This window comes from Gekko japonicus, unplaced genomic scaffold (genome assembly GCF_001447785.1).
Source record: "Gekko japonicus isolate JY-2015 unplaced genomic scaffold, Gekko_japonicus_V1.1 scaffold354, whole genome shotgun sequence".
Taxonomy (NCBI): domain Eukaryota; kingdom Metazoa; phylum Chordata; class Lepidosauria; order Squamata; family Gekkonidae; genus Gekko; species Gekko japonicus.
In genome coordinates this window covers 152,794-178,305 of record NW_015161415.1, presented here as the reverse complement: position 1 = coordinate 178,305, position 25,512 = coordinate 152,794, and the positions used below count along the sequence as shown (strand labels likewise).

General features: G+C 40.0%; 2 protein-coding genes across 2 annotated transcripts in view; one reads left to right on the top strand and one right to left on the bottom strand.

The window, feature by feature from the left end:
- The window catches only part of CENPP (centromere protein P), a 236,413-nt gene that overhangs the window by 99,155 nt on the left and 111,746 nt on the right, over positions 1-25,512 (top strand). The gene's annotated exons all lie outside the window — the stretch shown is intronic.
- Positions 1,736-25,512, bottom strand: ASPN (asporin). Its single transcript, XM_015427595.1, has 8 exons — positions 25,327-25,512; positions 19,974-20,238; positions 17,798-17,910; positions 12,831-13,044; positions 11,440-11,550; positions 4,848-4,941; positions 4,154-4,292; positions 1,736-3,863 (listed from the first exon to the last, which is right to left on the bottom strand). The coding sequence occupies exons 2-8, from the start codon at positions 20,215-20,217 to the stop codon at positions 3,666-3,668; spliced, it is 1,113 nt and encodes a 370-aa protein (XP_015283081.1). The 5' UTR covers positions 20,218-20,238; positions 25,327-25,512; the 3' UTR covers positions 1,736-3,665.

Sequence of the window (25,512 nt, the reverse complement as noted above, 5' to 3'; positions counted from 1 at the left end):
TCAAGGCAGCTTACAAAATTGATAAAACTTTTAAAATAGATAATATAAAACCAAAATTTAAAATCACAGTTTAGGACTGCTTTAATCAAATGCAGTCCTAAATAAAATTGTCTTCAGCAGCCTCCTAAAGATCAAAAGTAGGGGGGCACACCTCCCAGGGCAGGTTATTCCATTATTGTGGGGCTGCCATTGAAAAACGCCCTCTCTCATGTGTCCACCAAATGAGCTTCTTTAATTGATGGAACAGTCAAGAGGGCATCTCCCTGTGATCTTAATTCCCAAGGAGGAACATATGGGAGAAGACAGTCCTTTAGATACCTTGATTCCAAGCCATATAGGACTTTAAAGGTCAAGACCAACACCTTCAACTGAGCTTGGGAGTGGATTGTTAGCCCATGTAATTGTTTTATGGATCGTACAGCCCCCTCTTCAAGGAAGCATTCACTACTCACCCACTCAGCCAGTCCCCCTTTGGCAGCTTTTATCAGCTGTGAAGGGCATGTGTCAAGAGCACTGGTGGTAGACCTCACCTCTCCAAGGATTTTGTGCACACCCTTGGGGCTGAAAGGTATCCATGTTGCAGGTGCAAAATGTGCAATGTGTGAACATGCATACATGCCATCATCTGACCCAGAAAGAATATGGGTGATTTTGTCTGCAAAGGAAGTAGCAAATTGATCATAGTGGACTGTGGTGTGGTCAGAATCGAATTCCATGGGTCTATGATATAAAACCCCCTGGACCACATGAAACAGTTTTGCTGGACATGTACAGACACAATGGTGGTGGAGAAATATTACCTTTTTGCCATCATTGCTGCCATGAAATAGGCTCTAATATGGGTTTAACTTTTATGCTGTGTTTGATCAGTCTCTCTCTGAGTTTTCAGCCAGTGGTGCTCTAACCATAATCCCTCCCTTTTTATCCTCATAACTTCCCCAGTAAACCAACGGAGACTGCTTGGGTTTCTCTTGAGGGAGAAGTCACTTAGGGGCAATTGTGTCAACAGCTTGGGCCATCAGCAACCAAGGTGAGGAAATCCCCAGACACTGATTAAAAAATCATTGGGATCCCTCAGGCGCCTGGGGTGGACCACCTTAATGGGTCCAGTACCCCTATAGAGGAAGGAAGAAGCACTAAGTCTAAACTCTATGAGTTAATGATATGTCAGTGATAAGACAGTAAGCTTTAACTCCCCTACTGCAGATCACCCTCCCCTTCAGACCAAATCCAGTGTGTGTCTGCAAAGGAAGTAACAAATTGCGGGGCCAGATTAAAGGGTACCCTGTCAAGATGTTTCTTTCTACCCACCCTGATCTGTGATGTAAAGAAGAGATGTCAAGATTGCTCACAGTATTCCTTTTTCTGTGGCCCTGAGCAAAATAGTTACCCATGGTGAAGCATGCAATGAAGGCTTTAGAATTGGAAATAACATAAACATAGAGGAATGAATATCCTTGAATGTCTGAATATACATGAACACATGGAACTGCCTTCTAATGAGTCAGACCACAGGTCTAATCTAGCAGCAGCTCTCTGAGATCTCAGGCCCTTCACATCTCCTACTGTTTGATGCTTTTAACTGGAGGTCCTGGGATTGAACCTAGGCCCTTGTGCATGCAAAGGAAATACTCTACTACCAAGGCATGTCCCCACTCTCAAAACATTTACAGCTAAAAAAATTTTTTTCATGATGCCCAGTGAATGTACATAGATTCAAAATGTTGTTGAGGAATATGTAGATAATTTAATCATCTATATTTCACATATTGTCTAGTCATTGTGCATGTCCAGTACTTCAAGACAATGCATTTTTACTGGTCGGTCATACAGTACATATGGTAATCCAGCATGGCTTGGAGGTTATACATATTGACGGATAATATACATGATCCTACTCCTAATATGTGGATATTTCAGTAATGCATGGTGAATGTACACAATATCCAGATTTATTTACACTCACCATTCAATTAAGTACAATTTGGGAAAAATTAATTATATGCTGCAATCTAAATCATTCACACTTGAAATGAACCTCTAGTGAAAGTGGCTAAGGATCAGGTACAACATTTATAATATATATAACGTGCTTGTTGTATATTGGGGGGTGGGGTGGAGAATCCTACAACTGTCTTCCGTTAAGTTAGTAGTCTTGCTATGAGGTATCTTGCTCTGGAGGAGAAGAACCTTCATTTTGCAGAAGGGAGCTGTAGGATGAACATAGGCCATGGTTTGATAATATTACATGATTTCAGTATAGCATTTATAAAAAAACAAATTATAGTTTTTAAATCAGTTTAACATAGTTAACATGAATAACACATACATTCTAAATATATAGGTAAAGTAGCCACTGTTGTACAGTACGGTCATTAGTTAAGTAAATAATGGATAACTGATCAGTTTATTTAGCCATGGCCAAATACAATTTGCATTACATGCAGAATGAATTCAGCAATATTACAGTACTCAAGCAAAAATAAGAAATTTCTATACAAGGGCAGTATATGATGGCTACAATAAAGTAGCTCCAATGTGCACACATGTTTCCACTTTGTCCTTCAAGAGCAATGAGAGTAGTGTATACTTTTGAAATTTCTGCTTTCATAGTTTTTCCTTCACAATAGACTGCTATGCCCCTGTGAGTGCACGTATTTGGACTGTACACAAACCCCCCCAATACGAGGAGCATTTATGTTTACAGTGTATAATAAAATAGTTGTGTTGTACTGGCCTGCAGAGAATTTAATCATTCTTTCTAAGAAGGAAAAAAAAATTATACAATATCTATATTTTTAATAGTCATCATACATACATGTTACAGAAGGTAGCTTACAGTTGTAGGGGAAAACTACATGAATAAATACTAAAAGCTTTGAGGCTGCTAAATGTAGTTTCAATCTTGCCTTTCAGTAAACTACAATGATTAAATATTGTCTAGTCTGATTAGAGTATCAGTTACATACAGTACATCAGTTTTTTTCTTAGCCAGTATAATTTACTTAACTTAAAAGTTCACAACTTTTACTTGATATCTGATATATACTTTATACACACAACCTCTGCAATACTGAAATAACTAGTTTAATGGGAAAAGTTGTTTTATGTCTTTGTATTATTTTCTCCTAAGGAAAAAACAGTCTATATTACATAGATAGCTTGGACTGTAATAGGAAACAATGGCTTGGATCCTATGACATCATTTCCCTTATGCTTCTCTTTGCCCTCTGCAGAGGCTTTCCTCTGCTGTGGTGCTCACTTCCTCTGCAGCTAGCACTTCTGTGTGCATAAGGACTCCTTTAAAAAATGATCTTATGTATGCAGAAGTGCTAGTGGCAGAGAAAGTGCACTCTGCAGCAGCGAAAAGCATCTACAGGGGCTCAAGAAGGAGAGTGACGTCATTAGACCCAACCCAATAGACTTCAGCAAAGCATTCAGGAATGTTCTTACGTTATACCAAAAGTTTGCTTATTTTACACAAGTGGTGAATGTAAATGAATAAATCAAAAGGCATTTATGGTATATTATGTTACTAATTTACAACCTCTGAAATAATTGTCGGTATTTTAAGGTAACTGGACAGTATAAAGCTGCCCAACAATTTTCAAGTACTACGATGCTGGTTTTGATATTTTTATCTAACAGATGCATTGACTGTAGTCTTATTTTCCAAAATTTCCAATCTGCACACTGTTTCTGTTTAATATACAGCGAAATGTTCCAGGCTGGACATCCCAGTATTTAACAGGATTGTTGAATAGGCTAATGCCACTGTACAATGTCTTCTTCAACCTTCCTCCTGTTGGACAAAAATCATTCACTCCCACTTTCGAAATACTGTTAGAATGAAGGAAGATAACCTGTAGGAAGGCAACAGAGAAATACAACCTGAATAACAAAAAGAAAAATCACAGTGTGGAACTCACATTCTAGGGCTTCATGGTATGTAATGTGAACTCAGATGTGAATTTGTGCAGTGTAGGGCTTACATTAGCTCAGTCTCTTAAGGAGTTGTTTTGTCACTGGCTTTGTCCCCTTGGGTGGTGTCTCTTTGCAGCTGGGTCCCACAGGTTGACCCTAAAACTCTCTTGCTTTTGGTTCTTTCTTGTTTCTGACTTTGTAACATATATGCACCCAAACTGTGTATTACCTGTAGATACTTCAAATCTGGAAGGCCAGTAGGGACTCTCTTCAATTTGTTCTTTTCTAGATGTATTTCTCGTATACTTGGTATTCTTGCAAAAGTTCCATTTTCTACATCCTTGATCCTGTTGTTTCCCAGCCCCAACCTAGAGATAAATAAAGGAATCCTAATAGTGTGACACATTATTGTTTGTTATTTACATCATGTATACCCTGCTTTTCTCCCCAGTGGGGATCCAAAGTGGCTTACATCATTCTCCTCTCCACCATTTTGGAAAAAAGGAAATCCTGAAGACCCCCACCTACTGTAACTAATAACACAAAAAATTGTTTGTGCTGCTGGTGTTTGTGTCACCTTTCATCTTAAAGCATAAAAGTGCAGATATCTGAAAAAGAGAGAAACGATTTTGGGGACTTGTTTAACAATCCTGCTTCAGTCTGTTTGTGGACTATGCTAGCTATGTTGACTGCTGAGCCTCATGTGCATGAACTGTTCAATCCATTAAGTCCTCATTTGGATGGTGGCGTGCTGGGAGTACATTTGCATAATCCTCAATACTGAATTAACTTTTATCTATTAATATTGTTTGTAGTTTCAGTCACTACCCTTACTTTAATAAAGACGTAAAAAGTTTGGAGAAAAATCCTAAATTGCCTGTTTTATCAAATTTTCCGAAAGAATTTCCCATATATTGTCTTACCTTTGAAGATTTTTATACCGAATAAAATCCTCAAGTTCTACTGCAGAAATCTTGTTGTCATCTAGATGAAGCTCTAGTAGACTGGATGGTAATCCTATTGAGAAAAGTATTTGATATTACTCGGTTGTAGACAGTTTAAAGGCATATGTTTTCAACACTTAAATATAATATTAAACGTAAAATGTGGAAATGATTTGGTCATTTTATCTGTCAGTTTACTCGTTAATTTGGACTTTTTAGATTGTCCCTTCCCAAGATTTAGAGTAGTATGCTTAACATTGCTGAAAGAAAACTTACTAAATATTATATAGAAATAGTCAATTTTCTCAATATTTTACATGGTGCCAGTGTTTCTCCTACTTTTGCAAAAGTCCTGGGGTGGTTATAATATGATTATTATTTTTTTAAGTCCCCGGAGGGATATTTTTTATTTTGCAAAACTACAAAAACTACAAAGAAATATTAGGGAAGGGACTACAACTAAGGAGAAAGGAAAGCAAACCACACGAAACTAAGACCCCAAGAGGAGGAGATCTCAGCCTTAGTTTTATCATTTCATTTAACCTAACAGCACTCTGAAAGTAGCTCACAATAAGTGGGTGAGAACCCTCCACCCAGGTTAGATGCAGTGAGTTAGGACAGCTATCGGAGCCTTTCATCCTAGACAAAAGGAGTCAAACAGGGATGTTGCATCTGTTGTTCAATTGCGCCCCTTTTCAATTTATATATAAATGACTTCAGAGCCTGTCTCCTAGAGGAAGCATGTCACCTTCCACATTTATCTAAGCACAAAGTTCCAATCCTTCTATATGCTGATGGTGCAGTGATAGTGTCTAGATCAATATTGGGCCTGTCCATCAATGTGGTGAAATCCAAGGTCATAGTATTCACCAAAAGGAAAAAGGAAGAAATCTTCAAATATGACATAGCAGGCCAACCTTTGGAACAGGTCAATTACTTTAAATATCTGGGAATTTCACTTTGAAGCATCTCTCACATGGAAAACACACTTCGATCTAGCAAGGAACACAGCCTTGAGAGTAGGGAGGACAATTCTAAAATACTTCTGCTCATCAGGAGGCAAATTTGGCCCCTCGGCCTTAAAGGTATTTAATAATAAGGTTCTAAACCAATTCCTGTATGGTGCAGAAATTTGGATTCAGGCCACTTCTGAAAAAATGGATTCCATCCAGTATGACTTTTTCCGACGCACTGAGAACAAATTATCGGTGGAAGCTAGGGCTTGAATCAGAGCATTTCTCTTCAAAGTAAAAGTTTTAGAATCTGAGGGAGGATCTACTCTACTTGGGCTTATCCTGTCAGATAAACATTATAGCCAATGGGATCAGCTATTGGAAAAGAAAATGAAATGCCTAGGAATAACAAATGATATGATTAAGAATACAGAGACTAAAGACATTATAAGACAAATTTAAAAATCTGTAAGGAAGTTGGATGTTACAAGTATGACTATTAAGGCGCTCAGGATATGTTCAACACTCCATTTGGGAATTGCCCTCCCGAGGCAACTGCCAAAATATTTTTATCAATTGACAGTCCCAAAACTAAGAAGAGCTTTTACTTTGGCAAGAATGAATGTTCTTCCTTCAGTGGTTTTGGAGGGCAGATATAATAGAGTATCATACTCTAACAGAACATGCAGACGCTCAAATGATAAAATTGAAACCATCAAACATATGAATATGGCGTGCCCTATATTCAATGAGTTGAGGGCTAATTTAGTCACCCCTTTACTTAAAGATATGGAATTGCTAAATATGCGAGCCCAGGTGTCATGGCTACTATCTGATACAAATGATCATGTCAGCCTCTCAGTGGAAAAATTCATAGGTGCAATAATCAAATATAAGAGAAATAATACTGAATAAGGTCTTTTAAAATCTTGCTCTTTGACTATAAAAGATGCTCTTAGTTTGACAGGCTTGGAGTGCAATCCTAAATTGAGTTACAACTGTCAAATCTTGTTGACGTCTGTCTGTCTGTCTGTCTGTCTATCTCTGCTCATACAGCTATAGCCTTGAGCAGAAAATCAAATAATAAAATAAAATAATGCTTTACTTGATATTCTTCTGCTGCTGTTTGATTATTGTCCCTAAAAATTGAGCTGCAGGCAGTGTTACAGAATCATTTGTATCCTATAATAACCCCATTGACTTTAATGGGCTTAGAAGGGCATAGCTCTGTTTAGGATTATGCTGTTAGTCCTAGAAATTTTTTGTCTATGTAATGTATTTTTCTACCCAAGACTGCAACCATGTCAGGACCTGAGAACCACAGCATTTGGAGAACTTTAGACCACTACTATACTGAATCATCATGAGTGTGGTCTTACACTCTGCTGTGTTTCTTGATGATGCCATCAGATCATACCAACAATATATGATCAGGGAACAGCACACCACAGAAGACACCTCTCTCTTTGTGCTTTTCTTTTAGTAAAGTCAGTTTAGTCAGTAAGATGAGCATGCCAGCCCTTACTATTTTATTTCGCTTGTAGAGATGCACTTTGGTTTTACTTGTCATTTTTACTTACTGTTTCTGATGTGTTGAAATTATATTTTGTTGACTGTCAATAATTTTGTGTATTCTATTGATTACAAGCTTAAATCAAGTTAAGGTAAAGTAGGGTAAACATTTCTTAAATGCAGTGCTGTTCTTGCTAGCTGTATGGCCAGTACAGCTGTAATGGTTGGTGATCTCTGAATATCACCTGAAGGTAAATGGAATGTGCCCTAGATAAACACTAAATTATATGCTGCTGTTGCAGATTAAAAGCTGCAGCACAGCAGCTTCACTCTCTAAGGCCTCTAGGGCTGCCAAGCTGCGGTGGGGGATCCGCATGTCTTCACAGGATCACTGCCGCGGGGGACAGCGATACGCGTTGCACCGCCATCGCCAGGATGTGACGCTATGCGTCGCTCTGACAAGGGGGCTGTTTGGAGTCCCGTTGCCAGAGCGACGCGTAGCATCACATCCTGGCGACAGCGGTGCAACGCGTATCGCTGTCCCCCGCAGCAGGGATCCTGTGAAGACGTGTGGATCCCCCGTCGCGGCTTGGCAGCCCTAAAGGCCTCAGTTTATTCATAATGGTGACATCACTTAAGTTCCTATGCGTATTGACCTGCATGGATTTGGGAATGTCACAAATGCTAGAAAGTGCTAGGTATCTTCTTTAAGTTTCAGGTTTACTGCATATTTCCTAGAAGCTACAAAACCACATGTAGAAACTGTATGCAGTTTCTCAGCTGTTGGTGGGAAGTTCATTTTTTTCTAATCAAAATACGAATAATCATCACTGCATGTAGAATTTTTCCAAAGGATGTAATTATAATTGTCATGGATGTTAAGTCAGCATAGGCTATGGAAAATTGTAAGCATGAAGTATATTTAGTGTGCTGTTTTCATGCTTATCTGCAGAATAGTTTTCCAAGTTGAATATAAGTAGCTACTGGTACTTTAAAACTATTAGGTGATACATTCAACCAATAGTTGTTTCTTTGGTGTTCTTTAAAATTCAGATGATGGAAGACATTGAGTACTTTTAGGTTTTGAAAGCTGGTTTGTTTATTATACTGAGTTATCTGTTTTCTGTGCTGTACCATGACCTCAAGCATGCTTCTGGTTTCCATTGTGGCTTAGGAAAGTATTAAAGCTGTGGTGCTGTTAGTTCTGGCAAGATTCAATATGAAAATACCAAGAACAGTTTCTTCTTCGAGCTTCTTAGTATGCCAGTACCTCCCATGTTTTTCTAGCAAAGTTAATAATGTGTTTTGCTACTTCTGAACTGGAAAATTAGACAAGAATACAGGTAGGCCTGTGGGGTTAACATGCAAGATGTGACCTAACGCTACTGTATTAGTGTTAATCAGTAATGAGTCAACATTTTTTCAGATAGTTGAAGGATCTTTTTAACAGTGTTTGTTCTATGAATGTTTCTCCAACTAGTAAGATTTTAACACTCTGACAAGGAAACTAAGGCCCCGGTCACACGGCAAAGTTGCTGCGGGAGAGGCACGGATGGTGGGCGGATTATCCGGGCGCGATCACACCCCAACATCTGGGAAGTGGAGCGCACCCATGGCTTCCCGCCGACAGTGCGCATTTAAAAACTAGTACCTCCAAGGTACTAGTAAACGTTTGCCACAGGCTGCCTCCAGACGCCCATGGTGTGATTGCGCCGGCATGCGGCATTCCCCTCCGGTCCCTCGTTTACCTGCCGGCGCCGATGGAAGGACCCGTGGTGTGCCGCCTGCGCTTCTGATTGCGTAATCTCGGATCAAACTGCGCTGGGGCAATTAGCCACGCCTCCCCCCGCGATATCCGGCCCGTGTGACCGGGGCCTTTGTTTAGTTTTATTGAGTCACAGTTAAGAACATAAGAGCCTTGCTAGATCACACCAGTTTGGTGTAGTGGTTAGGAGCGTGGACTCTAATCTGGGAGAACCAGGTTTGATTCCCCACTCTACATGCAGCTGCTGGTGTGACCTTGGGTCAGTCACAAGTTTTTTCAGAGCTGTTCTCTCAAGGGCAGTTCTCGAGAGTGCTTTCTCAGCCCCACCTACAGGGTGTCTGTTGTGAGGAAATGAAGGGAAAGGAGAATGTAAGCTGCTCTGAGACTCCTTCGGGTAGTGAAAGGCGGGGTATAAATCCAATCTACCCTCCTCCTCCTTCTAGTCCAGCGTCCTGTCTCACACAGTGGCCATACTTTTCCTCTGGAGAGCCAACAACAGAGCTTAGAGGCCGAGACCTTCCCCTGATGTTGCCTTCTGATAGACCTATCCTCCATGAATCTATCTACTCTTTAAAGTTGTTTATTCCTGTGGCCATCACTACATCCTCTGGCAGTAAATTCCACATTTTAATCACTCGCTGTGTAAAGTAGTATTTCTCTTTATCCTAAATCTACTGCCATCTTCTTCATTGGACCCCTTTGATTTTTAGTATTTTGGGAGAGGGAGAAAAATTTCTCTTTGTCAACTCTGTCTACCCCATGCATAATTTTATAAACCTCTATCACGCCCCCCCCCTAGTCATCTCTTTTCTAAACTGAAAAGCCCTAGACTCTTCAGCCTTTCCTCATAGGGAAGGTGCTCCAGTCCCCTAATCATCTTGGTTGTCCTCTTCTGTAATTTCTCCAGCTCTGTGATGTCTTTTTTGAGATACAGTGACCAGAACTGTACACAGTATTCCAAATCAGGCCACACCGTAGTAGATCTATACAGTGGCATTATAACGTCTGCTGTTTTATTTCCCCTCTTGTTAGCTTCTGATCCTTATCCTACATGGTGCTCAAAGATAGCTGATAAAATTAAGCTGATTGGCTTGGACCCAGCAGGCCTGTTTGATATGGGACTCAACAAAGCAAAAGCCTTAATCGCCCAAAGATTAATTGATATAGATTCCCAAAATGACAAAGCAATACTTCCTTTAAATTATAAAAGCTTAAGAAAAGGATTGAGCTACACCATATCCCCATATCTTTCAGATATTACAAACGAAAAATGCAGATGGGCCTTCTCTAGAGCACGGTTTGATGCATTTCCCTCCGCAGTTTTATATGGAAGATTCTCCCACCTGCCCTTGCAGCAGCATTGCTGTCCCTGTTCAAATAAAGTGGTTGAGTCTATCATACATATACTTTTGCACTGCAAATTCTATCAAGAAGAAAGGCTACAATTAATTATTCCATTACTCTGCAGATTTAAACCATTGCAGTATTATATAGATTTTAGTTCTGAAACCCTTCGGGTATATCTATTAGGTGATAGAGAACTATATCATTTGTAGTAGCAAAATTCTGTGTGATAGCACTCAAAAAGCGATATCACTTGACAAAGGAAATGTCAGTTGCTGGGAAATAAATTAATGAAATGAGTGTGTCTTTTACACATATATCCCCATATCTTTTATGTATTTATTCATGGTGACTGGTCTTATGACCGTACTAAACTTTTGGACAACCCCTTTCCTAATAATCCCTAACATAGAGCTTGCCTTTTTCACTGCTGCAGCACATTGGGTTGACTTGACACTTTCACTGAACTATCCACTACGATCCCAAGATCTTTTTCCCTCTCAGCCTCAGCAAGTTGAGACCCTGTTAGCTTATACTTGAAGTTTGATTTTTTTTTTATTACTATTTTTGTTCTGGTCTGAAGAAGTGTGGTTTGCACACAAAAGCTTGCACTTTGAATAAAACTTTGTTGGTCTTAAAGGTGCCACTGGACTCAAACCTTCTGGTCTGCAGCTCAAGTCAGGTTCAGCACTTAGAAACAGGCTAGAACAGTCAGTGAGGACAATTTCAGTTCACTTGTAGCTGTCTTCCTATATTGTATGATAGATGAACAAAGAGTGATCAACTTTTCTGTTCAGTTCTTTATTTAGGAGGCACAAATTTGCAAAAGTGCAAGTTGTTATTTCTGAAATTTTGCCCGGGGGGATGACATTGGGGGGATTAATTCCACTCCTTTCATGTGTTGTGCAAGTAAAACAGATTAGGGCCCCCAGATTTTTAATCAAATCAGTATAATATCCATATTAAAAACAAACATTAAAAAATTAAGACACAGTACCTTTAGGAACAGAGGTCAATTTAGCTTCTGCTATTCTTATGTGATAAACTGTCACCCCTTCAAATGCTCCAGGTTCTATTCCATCATTATCAAGAGGATTTGCACTCATTTCTGTCAAAAGAAAGTAGTTTGTAACAGTGGCAATTGGTGACTTCTCAAGTTAGTGTGACTGAAATATTTCACTAACTGCCCCAATTTACACAGCAATAATAAATGAGAGCCTTTGTTCATGTATAGTACCTTGATTTCACTACTGAGAAATATCACCTGTTCTCTGGTGCCCCTTTGAATTACTTCTGGATGAGGGAGTTTTGGAACAACTTCCATACAAAAGGCAAGACCCAGCATCTCTTATTACACCATGAACCATCTGTGAATTCACACATTTTTGGAGTGGCATGTTGTTGTTCAGTCACACAGTCGAGTCCAAAACCCAAATAAATCATTTCACTTCTTTTTGAAGTTTGAAGTAGATTTATTAGGCCAGAGGGAAACACTTCAGGGGGGAAATGTATACAAGTGGTGGACTGAGAGATGATTTCATCTCATTTGTATACCAGATTGTGAACATGGCCGTAGAGTGCAGATCAAAACATCTGCACTATATGGCCATCTACGGAGGAGGAGGATTTTTCTACAAACCTGGGACAGCCCTGAGATTTGTAGGAAAATCTTAAAAGAGAAAAAGATGGCGGAAATTTTAAAAAAACCCCTCAAAATTGTTGATGCTGAGATCTTGCAGTACAGCATTTGGAGATCTCACAGTGCTTTATTGCACGGTCTTAGTTGCCATTTGGGGAGGACTGCCCATGAAACCCTATAAACACTGATGTATCTGGGGTGAGGTAGAAGGAGAGAAGCAGTTGTGGGGAAGAAAAGAGAGAGGAAGCCATGCCAGCAAAGTTGGGGACGGAGAAAGGGAAGAGGTGGCAGTAGGTGAGAAAGGTGATAGTGGAAAGGTGAGGAAAAAAGAGGTGGTGGGAAGATGCAGGGGAAACAGGTAGTAGTGGGATGGTGAGGAAATAAAGAGGTGGTCGCAAGGATACTGCAGGACTAGGAGAGTAAGGGGACAAAGGCTGTGATGGGGGGGGGGAGAAGCAAGAAGAAGTGGGAACTAGTGCAGAGGTTGGCATTTCTTCTCCCCTGCAAGTCCCTCTCACAGGTTGCTTCATAGAATAATAGCATTTCTATAATTCCTTAAAATGTTTAAAGCTCTTCATATAAATTATCGTAATCTTTACAAGAACCCTGTAAAGTCAGTCAGTACTATTATCCCCATGGGGGAGGCTATTGCAAAAAAGTGATTTTCCTAGGCCATCTAGTGAGTTCATGGCAGAGGTATACTTGACCCTAGTGCTACACACTTGATATAGCTGATGTGGTTTACTTACCTAAAACATGCAAATCCTTCATTCCTTTAAAAGCTTCTTTGTGTACCTTTTTAACCTTATTATCATGAATTCTCAACTCTGCCAAGACTTTTGGCAGGTTTGAAGGGATCTCAGTTAACTGATTGTGGGACAAGTAGAGACGTCGCAGTTTCTTTGTAGATTGAAAAGCTTTGGGATGTATCTTGGTTATTTTGTTGTTGTTCAAGGCAAGCGCCTAAGAAAATATGTGAATAGTTGAGGTTAGAAAATGTTTTAATTTTTATGAAAGATATATTTAAAACGCATATCTATTACTTTTAGCTTGGAAATAAATAAGTTTTATGTGAATAGAGGTTTTGTTTGTTTGTATGTTTGCAAAACTTTCTACATGTGTTGCATGAGCCAAATTTTACTCTCAGTTAATTGTCAAAGCATTCGTTTTAGCTTCTCTAATAGACTCCAGAGTCTACATTTCGTTATAATTTGGCTGAAAGTTTTCACCTTCCACTGTGATACAGGGAGGTTTATTTTACCTTTTATTTTTATTTTACCTTTTAAAATAGTTTATGTGTTGTATTTTGAACTTGTATGCAGCTCCCACTGGTCTCATATCTAAGGACAGTTCAAATCCATGGCTAGTCAGCTTTAGTAGGGCTGATTTTTTTGTTTCCCATTCATTTAACTTATTTAAATTTCTTTCAGCTGTCTTAGAGCCTAAGAGGTGGTGAGTTGCTGGAAGTTGTCAGTAGCTTGGTGTCCAGCCGTTCTTTACCAGACTCTTGAAAATAACCAAAGTACATAGGAAGCAAAGAAGGTTGTATAGGATACTTAAAAGCCATATAGGATATCTAAAAGCTGTCAGAAAGCCATATAGGATACCTAAAAATATGCACTAGTTGGGCATAAAATATTGTTTGCCAGGCAAAGTAATCCTGTGCAGTACCATATCATTCAGTCAAAAATATATAGTTTTCTGTCCATCTTTAGGTTTAAATTAGAAAATGGCAAGAAAATCTCACACACTTTTTTGTTGGTAGGAAAAGATCAGACTGTTGTGCTTGGAGAGGAAAATTTAACCTTAGTGATGTTTTCACCATCTAAATTGTTCCTTCCAACATCCTGTTCACATATTTTCCGTGGGAGGGGGGGAAGTAGGTTGTATAAATAGTTAACTGCCCCTCAGTACTGAAGCCCCAATCAAATTCAGTCCCTTTCCATGAGATCTATGGGAGATGAGATAAGTCTACTACCATCCTGTCTAGATTGGCCCATAATCAATCAGTAAATGTATGGTTAGTTTACATGTAATAACAGACTGTATTTTGCCACTCCAGGAAGTGTAATGAAAGGGCTTTTGCCCTTTCTTTGTCCCCCTTCCCATCCTCCCTGAGAGTTTTCTATTTTACCAATAAATGATAGCTTTATGTTACTTCTAGATCTAAAAGCTGTGATTTGTGCTTCCACTGAAAACCAGGATTCCAAACTAAGGTTAAACTATTGTTGGAATTCTGGCTTTCTGAACAAGTCTGAACCATAGTTTACTGATTCAGAAATAACAGCAAACTGCGGTTTGTTATGAAAGTGGAAATAACTCATTTACTGGCTGTGTGTGAGACAAGTGGAACAGGAGAGAAAGAAAGAGGGAGTGCATAACCCAAAGGAGGTCTCATGTGTGTTTATGTAGCAACTGTAGTTTGCTATTAAATTAAATCAAGCCAATTACTCAGGTTAGATTACAGCAAATCTAAACTGGGTCTTCTTCCACCCCAATAAGAAATTGGATTAAGAAATATGTCAGCTAAATATTTGGTACAGGTCAATAAAAGCATGACTTAAAAACTCATTTTTGAAATTCTCTTGATCATGGTATTTTTTATTAATTTGCTATCTAAACAAGACACTTCTGTTTGTAAGATTTCAACTGGCTACCGACCAATCTATAATTCAAACTCTTCAAAGTTTATACCAAAAAGAATGAGTGTTCTGTGACTAAATTGGTGTCTGGCATATAAAGACATCTGTACTCTTAAGTAGGGATATGCACAGACTGGACCACAGACCAGACTTCACCCCGGAAGTGATGGGCATGGAAGGGATGGGCATGGACAGGACCACCCCAGAAGTGGGTGAAGTCACCGCTTGGCCTTCACTAGTGCGCCATTTTAAGGGAATGTGTTGCCTTTTGCAAAGCCGCATGATGCATGAGCAAAGGCTGGATAACAAGTTAAAGAGACCCCACGGAGGGCGCATATCCATCCAGTGCTGTGCGAGCTGCACTGGTTGCCTGTGGAGCAGTGGATCAGATTCAAGGTTTTGGTGCTTACCTTTAAAGCCCTTAACGGTCAAAGACCTACATACCTTTGGGACCGCCTCTTCTGAGTTGTACCCCAAATGGCACTAAGATCAGCAGATAAGAATCTTCTGGTGGTTCCCGGCCCAAAAGATATCTGGTTGGCCTGGGCCAGGGCCTTTTTTACTCTGGTGGAACTCTCTGCCAAATGGCATCCGCACCCTGCCTGACTTATTAAAGGTTCACAGGGCATGTAAGGCAGAGATGTTCCATCAGGCCTTTGGTTGAGGCCAGCAATGTTTTTTTACATCTGCCCAGCACCCCACCTCCCCTATGACTGAACGATAGATATGCCATCTTGTTTTTAAAATGGTTTCTAATACTGAAATGCCGACTGTTTTATTATTGAATTTTTTATGGTTTTAATGGGTTTTATTGTATAGAATTAGTCTGTTGTAAACCACCCTGAGCCCCACACAAGTGGGGAAGGGCAATCAAGAAATCTAATGAAACCAAACAAACAAACAAACAAATCCACTTCCGGTTCACCCAGAAGTGAACTGGAAGTGTGTGAAGTCGCTGCTTGGCCTTCAGTCGCGCATTGTGTGGCTTTGCAAAACCATTGAAAGGAAACACATTCCTTTTAAATGGCTTTGTAAGCTGCTCAGGATCACGGACCAAATGGACCACAACCCGGTCCATTAAACGTGGAGGTTCATGGTCTGAGGGTCCGTAAACCCCATAGACCTTGAACCTCCACAGCCCACCATTTTTCTGGACCGTGCCCATCCCTACTCTTAAGTCTTTAGTGAAATAAATTCATTACTTCTTCTGAGCAATTTGAATCATTTCATAAATGGCTTTCAAGTACTTATTTCCAAACAGTGTATTAAATGAAAACAGTTTCACTTTGAAATAGTGATAGATTTTTTTCCTTTTGTAGAGTCGTATAAAATAGTTTGGGTTTTTTTTTTTTAAATCAACTTTAGATTTTGCTATATATGCATGGTTTTTGGGAGGGGGATTTGGATCAAGCTATAGCTGATCTTTTTTCATAATATCTGTTTTCATTCATTGAATTTGCATGCCTCAAAGCTCCTGTGCATCAAGCCAGCACATGTCAACCTAAAATAGGATATCTTGTCACTGTGGTAAAATCTACAATCCTCCTAGAGATATGGAGAATATAACCAGCTGGACTATGTCCCTAGTTGCTATATCTCAATGAGATGTTTTCCTTTCCAACCTTATTTCACCATCCTAACAGAAAGAAGATCCTTTCACCACTTGTCACCACTAGAAGCTTGTACAGATATCCAGTTTATTCCATCTGGAAACTAAATTATCTCTTTTTAACTTTCTCTAATTCTTCCTTTCTTCCCACCCCAATAGAAGTATGAGCTTTTCATGTCTACCCTTTCTTTGAACCTTGTTAAGTATGTGCTCACTTTAGACTTTTATGTGGGGCACAGTGACTTCTTTTATTCACAATGGACCCTGCCTCTTTTGTCTAGGTACAGAATATGTAACTGTTGAGGAATTATTGTATAGAGGCCATGTTTGGTGTAGTGGTTAAGTGCGCAGACTCTAATCTGGGAGAACCGGGTTTGATTCCCCACTCCTCCACTGGCACCTGCTGATGTGACCTTGGGTCGGTCACAAGCTCTGGCACAGCTGTCCTTGAAAAAGAGCAGTTTGTGTCAGAGTTCTCTCAGCCCCACCCACCTCACTGGGTGTCTGTTGTGGGGAGGGGAAGGGAAAGGAGTTTGTAAGCCGCTCTGAGACTCCAAGTGAAGGGTGGGGTATAAATCCAATCTCCTCCTCCTCCTCCTCCTCCTCCTCCTCCTTTACATATCCATTACAGTTCTTCTGACCTGATTCCCATCTTAGAAATCCTGTTTTTACAGCCTTTGCCCTATATGAGGAAGGCTATGCTAGGCTGCGGTGGAGCTGCGGTGGCTCAAGTGGTTAAGACGCTGAACTGCAGGCTGTGGAAGGTCAGTAGTTCAGCAGTTTGAGACCCGAGTGTGCCGCATGACGGAGTGAGCTCCCGTCTCTAGTTCCAGCTCCTGCCAACCTAGCAGCTCGAAAGCAAGAAATTGCAAGTAGATAAATAGGTACCACTTCAGTGGGGAGGTAACAGCGTTCCGTGCACCTCGGTGTTTAGTCATGCCGGCCACATGACCACGGAAACGTCTTCGGACAGCGCTGGCTCTTCGGCTTTGAAACGGAGATGAGCACCGCAACCCTAGAGTCGGATTCGACTGGCTTTCGAGCAAGGGAACCTTTACCTTTACCTTTATGCTAGGCTACCTTTTCAGCATTATTGAAGTTCAAATTATATATTATTATTTGGAAAGCCTATATGCTGCACTTTCAGACTTTGTTTGCAATGGCTTACAAGAATAAAACAAAACAAACAATGAAAACAATTTGTGGCAATACAAACATATCAATAAAAATCCAAGTCAACAAAAATGCCAATACAGGGCATAACAGTACGTAAAACAGAGAAGTTTAATATTTCCTTTCTCAAGTTGTTGTTTTGCACAAGCTACCTATGAGGTGAAGTGTCATTTCATCTCAGTCATAAGCTTGAATTCAGAGGATTTTATTCTAATCCAGCCATGGTAGAATTTAGCAAGAGTTATTTTTAACAGTTTCTTAGTGCAATAAGGCTGTCAGAAATTAAACTTACGTAAAGCGATGTGAGTCCTCTAAGGTCATTTTCCTTGACCTCTTTAATTTTGTTATTTTGAAGGTCTAACATGCGAGTATCAGGAGGAATATTTCTTGGTATTGAGGTCAAGCCTATTTATTAGGACAAAATACAATATAAATATGCATTTAAAATGGCATGTAACCCCTCAAGTGCTTATATTATTTTAATTGTTTGTTCTAGTTCTTATATTATTTCAATCATTTGCTCTAGTTTGGCATGCACGAAAATTCTGCCTCTGCAAGTTTAGCTAGGATGAGATTTATCTGACTTTTATAAAAGATATTTACTGGAAAAGATCTCATGATTTTTTTTGTTTCTGTCAAAAGTTTATTTTAAAAGGATTGTTTTCTCTGAAATGTGCAGAAATACCTTCCAGCTCTCTAAAAGCTAAACTTATTAAAAGCTATGTGTAAATAAACAGTGTAACTTTGCATGATTTCAGTCTGCTGTGGATGAAACATAAAGACACTGTAGCCACAGAATTTGTGCATAGTATGTGAGTATGCCTAAGTCTCCTTTCTAGGGGTAGTGGACTTGAATGCACAAAAGCTTATGCCAAAGGAAATTTGTTAGTCTTTAAAATTATGTTTGTTTGCAATTAGTAGCTCAGGACAGCTGTCTTTTCCTGCAGGGGTCCTTGTGTGGTTTGCAGGAGAGTTTATGTTCACGATCCCCTGTGAAGCAGCTGAGATTTTAGTGCATTATCTTGGTGCATACCCTAAGGCACTAGTTCCCAGCCTTTTGGGTATGGTGACCTACAAATCCAAATTTACATGCTATAGTGACCTATCCAGAGCTCTTCCAATTTTCTTTTCTTTTTTTGCACCCTAGGCAAATTATGACCTTGGCACCCATCTAGTGCAGCATTCCATTTTCTACAGTAGCTAACTAGGGCCACTTCTGCACCGTCAGTTTTGTCACTCATTTCCCCCTAGTTCTTCAGGGTTCCCCACCCCCCAAATGTGTTTTGCTCTCTCAGTTACAGAGGAAGCAAAACACATGTGGAAAAAAGGGGGGACCCAGAGCAATAGGGAAAAACAAGTGACAAAAGTGACAGTATGGAAGTGGCCCTTAGATGTTTTTGAGAAACCAACAACCATCACTCAACCCCCACTACGAACCCCAACTAAGCGTCACTCCAACATATACAACCTTTGCATATGGAGATGACATCTAGCCTTTGACCACCCTCTCCTTCTCCATTACTCCATACCACCCCTCCAAGATTCTAAGAAATTCACTCTAGTAACTATCAGGACACATTTTACTTGATCAACATGTATATGCAGTAAAGATAACCTATCAACTAATTTTTGACATGGAAGATGCTGTTTCCAGGGTCAGGTCTTGGTTTCCAAAACACAAAAAAGCAATGCAAAGGGCAGGGGAGGGCTGACCCATGACTCTGGGGTAGGGCGGGGTATAAATTTAATAAAAAAAAAATAATATTCTTTCCCCTGCTTTCTTTTCTTCTTCCCACCCACCAATCAGTCTACCTTTTATCTGCCCCCTTATGTTCAGCTATATTCATTATCTATTTGTTTCATCTGTACCTTACTTTTCTTTATAATGAAACACAAAGCAGCTTACTTCATTCTCTTCTCCTTCATTTTATCCTCATGACACCCCTGTGAAGTAGGTTAGGCTGACTGTGTGACTGGCTTAAAGTCACTCAGTGAGAACCATGGCAGAGTGGAGATGCAAACTTGGGTCTAATCTAGATCCTAATCTGAAACTCTAAACACTACACCGCACAAGCTTTCGGAGGGGGGGGGGCTGCTGTTGAGTAGTAGTAAGCAGCTGGGCCTCATGAGTCATGCATGTTACATATGTCAAGTCGCACATGGGTCAGGCCAGGTCATGATGCATCCTCCCTCAAAGGCCAAAATATCTCTGGGAAGGACCCTGCCTTCTCTCCCTGCCTTTTAGTGAGAGACAAAATTAGAAGGCTGTCAATACTGTTGTGGTTACCTAGCAACAGCTACTGAGGTCATTCATTCGGCTTGGGCTGAATATCTTCTGTGTAAATACATTTCATTAAAAGAATTATAGTTTCCAAATACTATAATCTCACTTAGGTTTTAAAATACAGATGCATAAAAACATGTTTGTAGATAAACACAATTTCAAAGAAATAAAATGTTAGCCTTACCCAAATCAGAACAGTGGACAACTCTTGAATAGCACTGACATCCAAAAGGACACACAGGAAATATGCCAAAAGTTGGAAAAAGAGAATTATCATCATCCTTGTCATCATCATCATCATCATCGTCATCATCATCCATTTCTTCCATATCCATGAGCATCATATTCTTTAACGTGAAATAGGAAGGGTTTATGAAAGGTTTAGCTGAGCACAAAGTCAGGAGGAAGAGGAACATATATTTGCTCATGTCTTCACAGAGTGCACTTTCCTAAAATAAATATAATTTCATGAATGCAGAAAGAAAATTATTTTTACCAAACCAGTAATTTTAATGCTGATTAAACATTGGTATTTTGCTACAGATAGCAATATCGAGCCCATTTTTTTGAGTCCTGCTTTGTTTGGTGGATTTGCCTGTGCATTTTGTTTATGTGTTTGTGATCAACTGCAGCTCAATATACTTCCTAGTTTATATTTAAACTATGAACAGCCGCTGTCCTCCTCCCCCTGATCCGCCTAAGCCACTGGTTCTCAAACTTTGGGTAAGGACTCAAAAGTGAATTGGGACTCTTTTACCGGTAAGTCACATGCTCAGATGGAAGGAGGAGGAGGAAGGGTGTGAAATTGGAGAGGAGACTCTTGTACACCTGTTAGAAAATTTGAGCTTTAGTATGTGAGATTTATTGCATTCCAGGATGGCCTGATTCCCCCCCCCCAGACCCATGTCAACAGCACCCCAAGATTATTTGACTGCCAGAGGTGGAAGAAGTAAATCCACCTTAATTTTAAAAACTGGAAGTGGAAATCCACATATCGTAAGGGAGAAAAGAATGATGGACACCAGGTGGCAAGAATACCATTGGCAGGAATTCCCCTAAGTACTTTCAAAAAGGGAGTAGCATGACTGTCTGAGAGTATTAATCTACTCTCCTTTGTCTGACCCTCGAGAGCTCCTCACATCCATGACTAGGGGTTTGCACTCAGCATAAACCAAGCCACAAAAAACCCTGGAAAATACCTTTCTGGTATTTTTGGGAGTATTTTTTAAACTGGTTACTGACTGGGGCTGCATTTCGGCTATTGAAAATGGCCACGCTCCAAAAAAACCCCAAAATATTTGGGGTTTTCGGGGCTGCCAGATAGCTGCTTAAAGAGCATTTAAAGGGATCATGGTCCCTTTAAACGCCTTCTCCAAGTTGTACTACTCCATGATGAGTTCACCCAGAAGGCTTTTAAAGGGCTTGCGGTCCTTTTAAGCACCTTCCAGGTGAACTTGCCGCTTGGAGAAGGCATTTAAAGGGACTGCATTCCATTTAAATGCCCTTTCCCCCGTCTATTGGAAACAATGGAGGATGAGGGCACTTTTTCTGGGGCCCATAGAATTGGACCCCCTGGTCCAATCTTTTTTAAACTTGAGGGGGGGTTGAGGAGAGGCACCAGCAGCTATACTGCAAATTTGTTGCCTCTACCTCAAAAAATAGCCCCCCCCTGAGCCCCAGATCGATTCTTCATTATAGCCTATGGGGACCATTAACTATAATGGTCCACAAAGGGTATAATGGAGCCCCCAAAAATTCAGCATTCCCGAACATTTACTGAATCCAACTACCATACTGGTATTGGGATTCAGGAATATCGGGAAATAGTAATTGTTTGGTGCTCAATATAGCCAAACCCAAAAAATGCCGGGGTTTTTTACACACCCTATCCATGACCATAAGCCTATGTTTGCAAGCTGTGGCTGGTTGGTTCAGGCTGAGCTGGCTGAAATTGAATCCGACAAAGATGGAGGTCCTGTGCCTGAGCCACGGTGGTCAAGGGGTAGGGATCCCACTCCCAGCTTTTGATGGGGCGCCATTGGTGCCAGCACCGGAGGTTAGGAGCTTGGGAGAGCTCCTAGACGTCTCCTTAACAATGGAGCCCCAGGTAGCAGTTGCTGCCAGGTCTGCCTTTTACCATCTCAGGCTGATCAGGCAGTTGGTTCCCTTCCTTGAACGCAACGACTTGGTGACAATGATCCACGTGATGGTCACCTTGAGATTGGGTTACTGTAATGCCCTCTACTTGGGGCTGCCCTTGTCCCAGATCTGGAAGCTGCAGCTAGTGTAGAATGCAGCGGCAAGACTGTTGTTGTGTCGTCCTGTGTGGGAACACATCCAGCCCGCCCTAAAAGAACTGCACTGGCTGCCTATAGCATACCGGATTCATTTCAAGGTGCTGGTCATCACCTTTAAAGCCCTTTATGGCCAGGGACCTGCATACCTGAGGGACTGCCTTTCCCCATATGTTCCCCAGAGAGTGCTGCGATCGGGGACCCAGAATTGGCTGGTTCTCCTGAACATCAAGGAGTCCAGGCTAGCGACGAGGGCGAGGGCTTTCTCGGTGGTGGCTCCGGTCTGGTGGAATGAGCTCCCGGAGGAGATCAGGGCCCTGTGGGACCTGTTACAGTTCCACAGGGCCTGTAAAACGGAGCTCTTCCGCCAGGCTTTCAGAGCCGCCACCACCACTGCTACTGGAGAGCGACCCTGACCCCAGGGTTCTGCAAGTATAGCCTGACCTGAGTACCTGGGACATCTGATGGAGATCAAGAAGCTGACTGAACGCCGAGGAAGCATGCTAGCACTTTAATATATTGTATTGTTGTTTTTAAATCTGTCTTTTATTGGATTTTATATTGTATATTGTGTTATTATATTGTATTGTTTATATTGTTGTGTGAGCCGCCCTGAGCTGGCTTTGCTGGGAGGGCGGGGTAAAAATCTAATGAAATAAATAAATAAATAGTCAAAGCAATCAGAATTCCTCTCATAACATACTCTCACTTGGTAAATCAATCATGAGCTAGGGAGAACCACCACCCCTTGGCGTTTGTAAACAGAACCTGACTAGCTTACTACTCAGGTAATTGCTTTTCCCTGTTGCCTCACCTGGTGCCCATCATCCTTTTCTTCCTTACTATATTTGGACATCCATTTCCCTTGGGTATGCATCATCCTCTACTAACCAACATTCGAATCTGCCAATAGAAAGCAGCATTGTGCACTTTTGGCCCAATGCCATAATGGATTCTAGTTTTGCCCAAAATTTGGCCAGCAGCTGGACTCCCCAACAGGGACTCCTCAGTGTTGGTGAGCGGAAGAAGATGTATACTTCTGTAGATCTAAGTGCAGAAAGAGGGCATCTCAAGCCCTCCAAACAATATAATTTCCATTTCGTACATTATGTAGAGGCCAACTGAAGTTTGCCACAATATACCCTCAACAGAGAACTGCAGCATGTCTCCCTAATGCATATGCCAGTATAATATATATATTTCCAAATGAGGAAATGTTCATTTTTAAGTGCATACTGGAAACATTTTAGGTGCATATCTACACAGTGTTAACCTGAATCATGGTCTCTAGAATATGGTAAATTTTAATAGTTTGAAAAGTAATAGTTTCTTAAAATGGCTGCTAGGTTTGCAAAGAAATCAAGGCATTGTTTTTGTCCAAGTAGCTGCCTGAATAATCCCCTCTGAACTCAGAGTTTCCAAATGCCACTAAAATGAGCTATTGATCTTAGCAGACTTGCTTTTTTAATAGTAAAAGTGTCTCAATTAAGCCACATGCTCCTATAACTTCCTGAGCACTTTGTTTTGGCTCAGGAAATTGTTATTTTAGTGGAGAGGAAAGCCCTTGGCTGACATTGCCAACTTGTATAAAAGTATGCTTGACTGGCAACGTTTGTCAAGTTGGCCTCCAGTTGATATATGAAATAGAGGTCAAAATTTATTTTCTGATTTTTCTGATTGTAAAACTTTATTTTCCTTTTCCAATCATGCTAATTATTTGCTTTGAAAAGCCTACATACATAGTGTTAAAACTCACTTGTCAGGCCACAGCTCACACTATGCAGTTCTTTCCAAAAGAAACAGCTCTTATGAAGTCAAAATGTATCACTATTTGGAAAAGCTATCTCACCTACAGCTCCACAGAAAAATAACTGGACATAAATATTACAAATAATCTGACACATTATTTAAATTACTTTCTCCAAATGACTTTATAGTTCTGATTTCATGTTTTTGGTTTCTTTCTATACCATGTGTTCATATTAGAATATTGCATTTTCAAGTATGGTGGTCGATGACTCCACTAGACTTATCCACTCTCTCCACATTAATTAGCATTGCAGGTTAATGCTAATTCTTATATATTTAAAATTATGCTGTCACATCAAATGTATTTGTAGTACAGAGCCTGATGTTGGCATAGAACAAATGATATGCTGCATTGCTTAACTTAAGGTGTAAATGTTAGATCCTAACTTTTTGTATTTTTTAAAATAACCAATTATGGATTGGAATGTAAAAACAAATCCATTAAACTGAATGCATACTTGCAAAAAACCTCATTCATTTGCCGAGTAGCTAAATTAAAGAATGCTACAATATGTTGGTATCATGACTCAGGGATTCACTGAATCATGGAAAGTATTCCATGTTGATAAAAGGCATATTCTAAAAGCATGGCTGTTAAGTTTAGGTTGAAGCATAGGCTTCCACAACATGGTTTCTAAAGTAAGTCAGCAAGCAAGGATATGCTGGTTCTCCTGTACAGAGGAAATAGAAAAGCCTTATGATTACTAATGATCCCAAATAATTGCTCTATACAAAAATTGCATAGGAAGAAAAGCAATATCCTGAGCAATTAGATTGCAGCTAGTTCAGCATTTTCTTGAACACTTGTACATCCTCCAAATAAAGCAATTCCTATTTAAGTTCTTTTTGTGCTTATGCACTTTGATAAAACAACATCCTCTAAAGAACAAAGGTGCCTGCAGAAATATTAATTGCTAGTAGACAGTGTTTAGACATAACATCACTGTGGTAGTTGAAGGATTTTTAAAATGCAAAAGCTTGCTTTGCTTTTAGAGGGGAATTAATGTATTCTGTTTTTCACAGTGCAATCCTAAGCAAAGTTACACTCTTCCATATTCATCAAAGTCTTAGAAGGCTTAGAAGGGTGTAATTGTGTTTAAGATTTTACTCCAAATCTTGTTTTAGCTTGTGGACAAATCTGTTTGAATTGTGCCTATCTAGAAATCTGCTAAAAACAAAAACATAAGTTGGATAGGGTTATATTATTTTTCTTTTACATAAATATCTTTTTGATGTTAGTCTAGTTCAAAAGGTACAATATTCAATTCCCTTTTTGTTCATATCATGCACAATATAAAAACATTTAACTACAGTATAGAGTTTTTAAAGTTTAATTTAAAACATGAACATTAAATATATAACATTATTAAGGATAAAAAGCTCATTGTTGACTTAGAATATTGTACCTGTTGCTTAAAAAATCCAAAAACATACCTTGTAAGTTTGTCAAGTTCTTCTAAAAAGAATATTCAACCTGAGAAATTTTATTTCCAGTTCCTGAATACTAGGACTCAGATTCAAGTCTGTGAAATGAACACTAAAAAGGGTGGGGAAATCACTGAGACATTCCTGTTCCTCCTGGCACTCTGGGTGATACTTGAATAAACTGCTTCTGTAGAT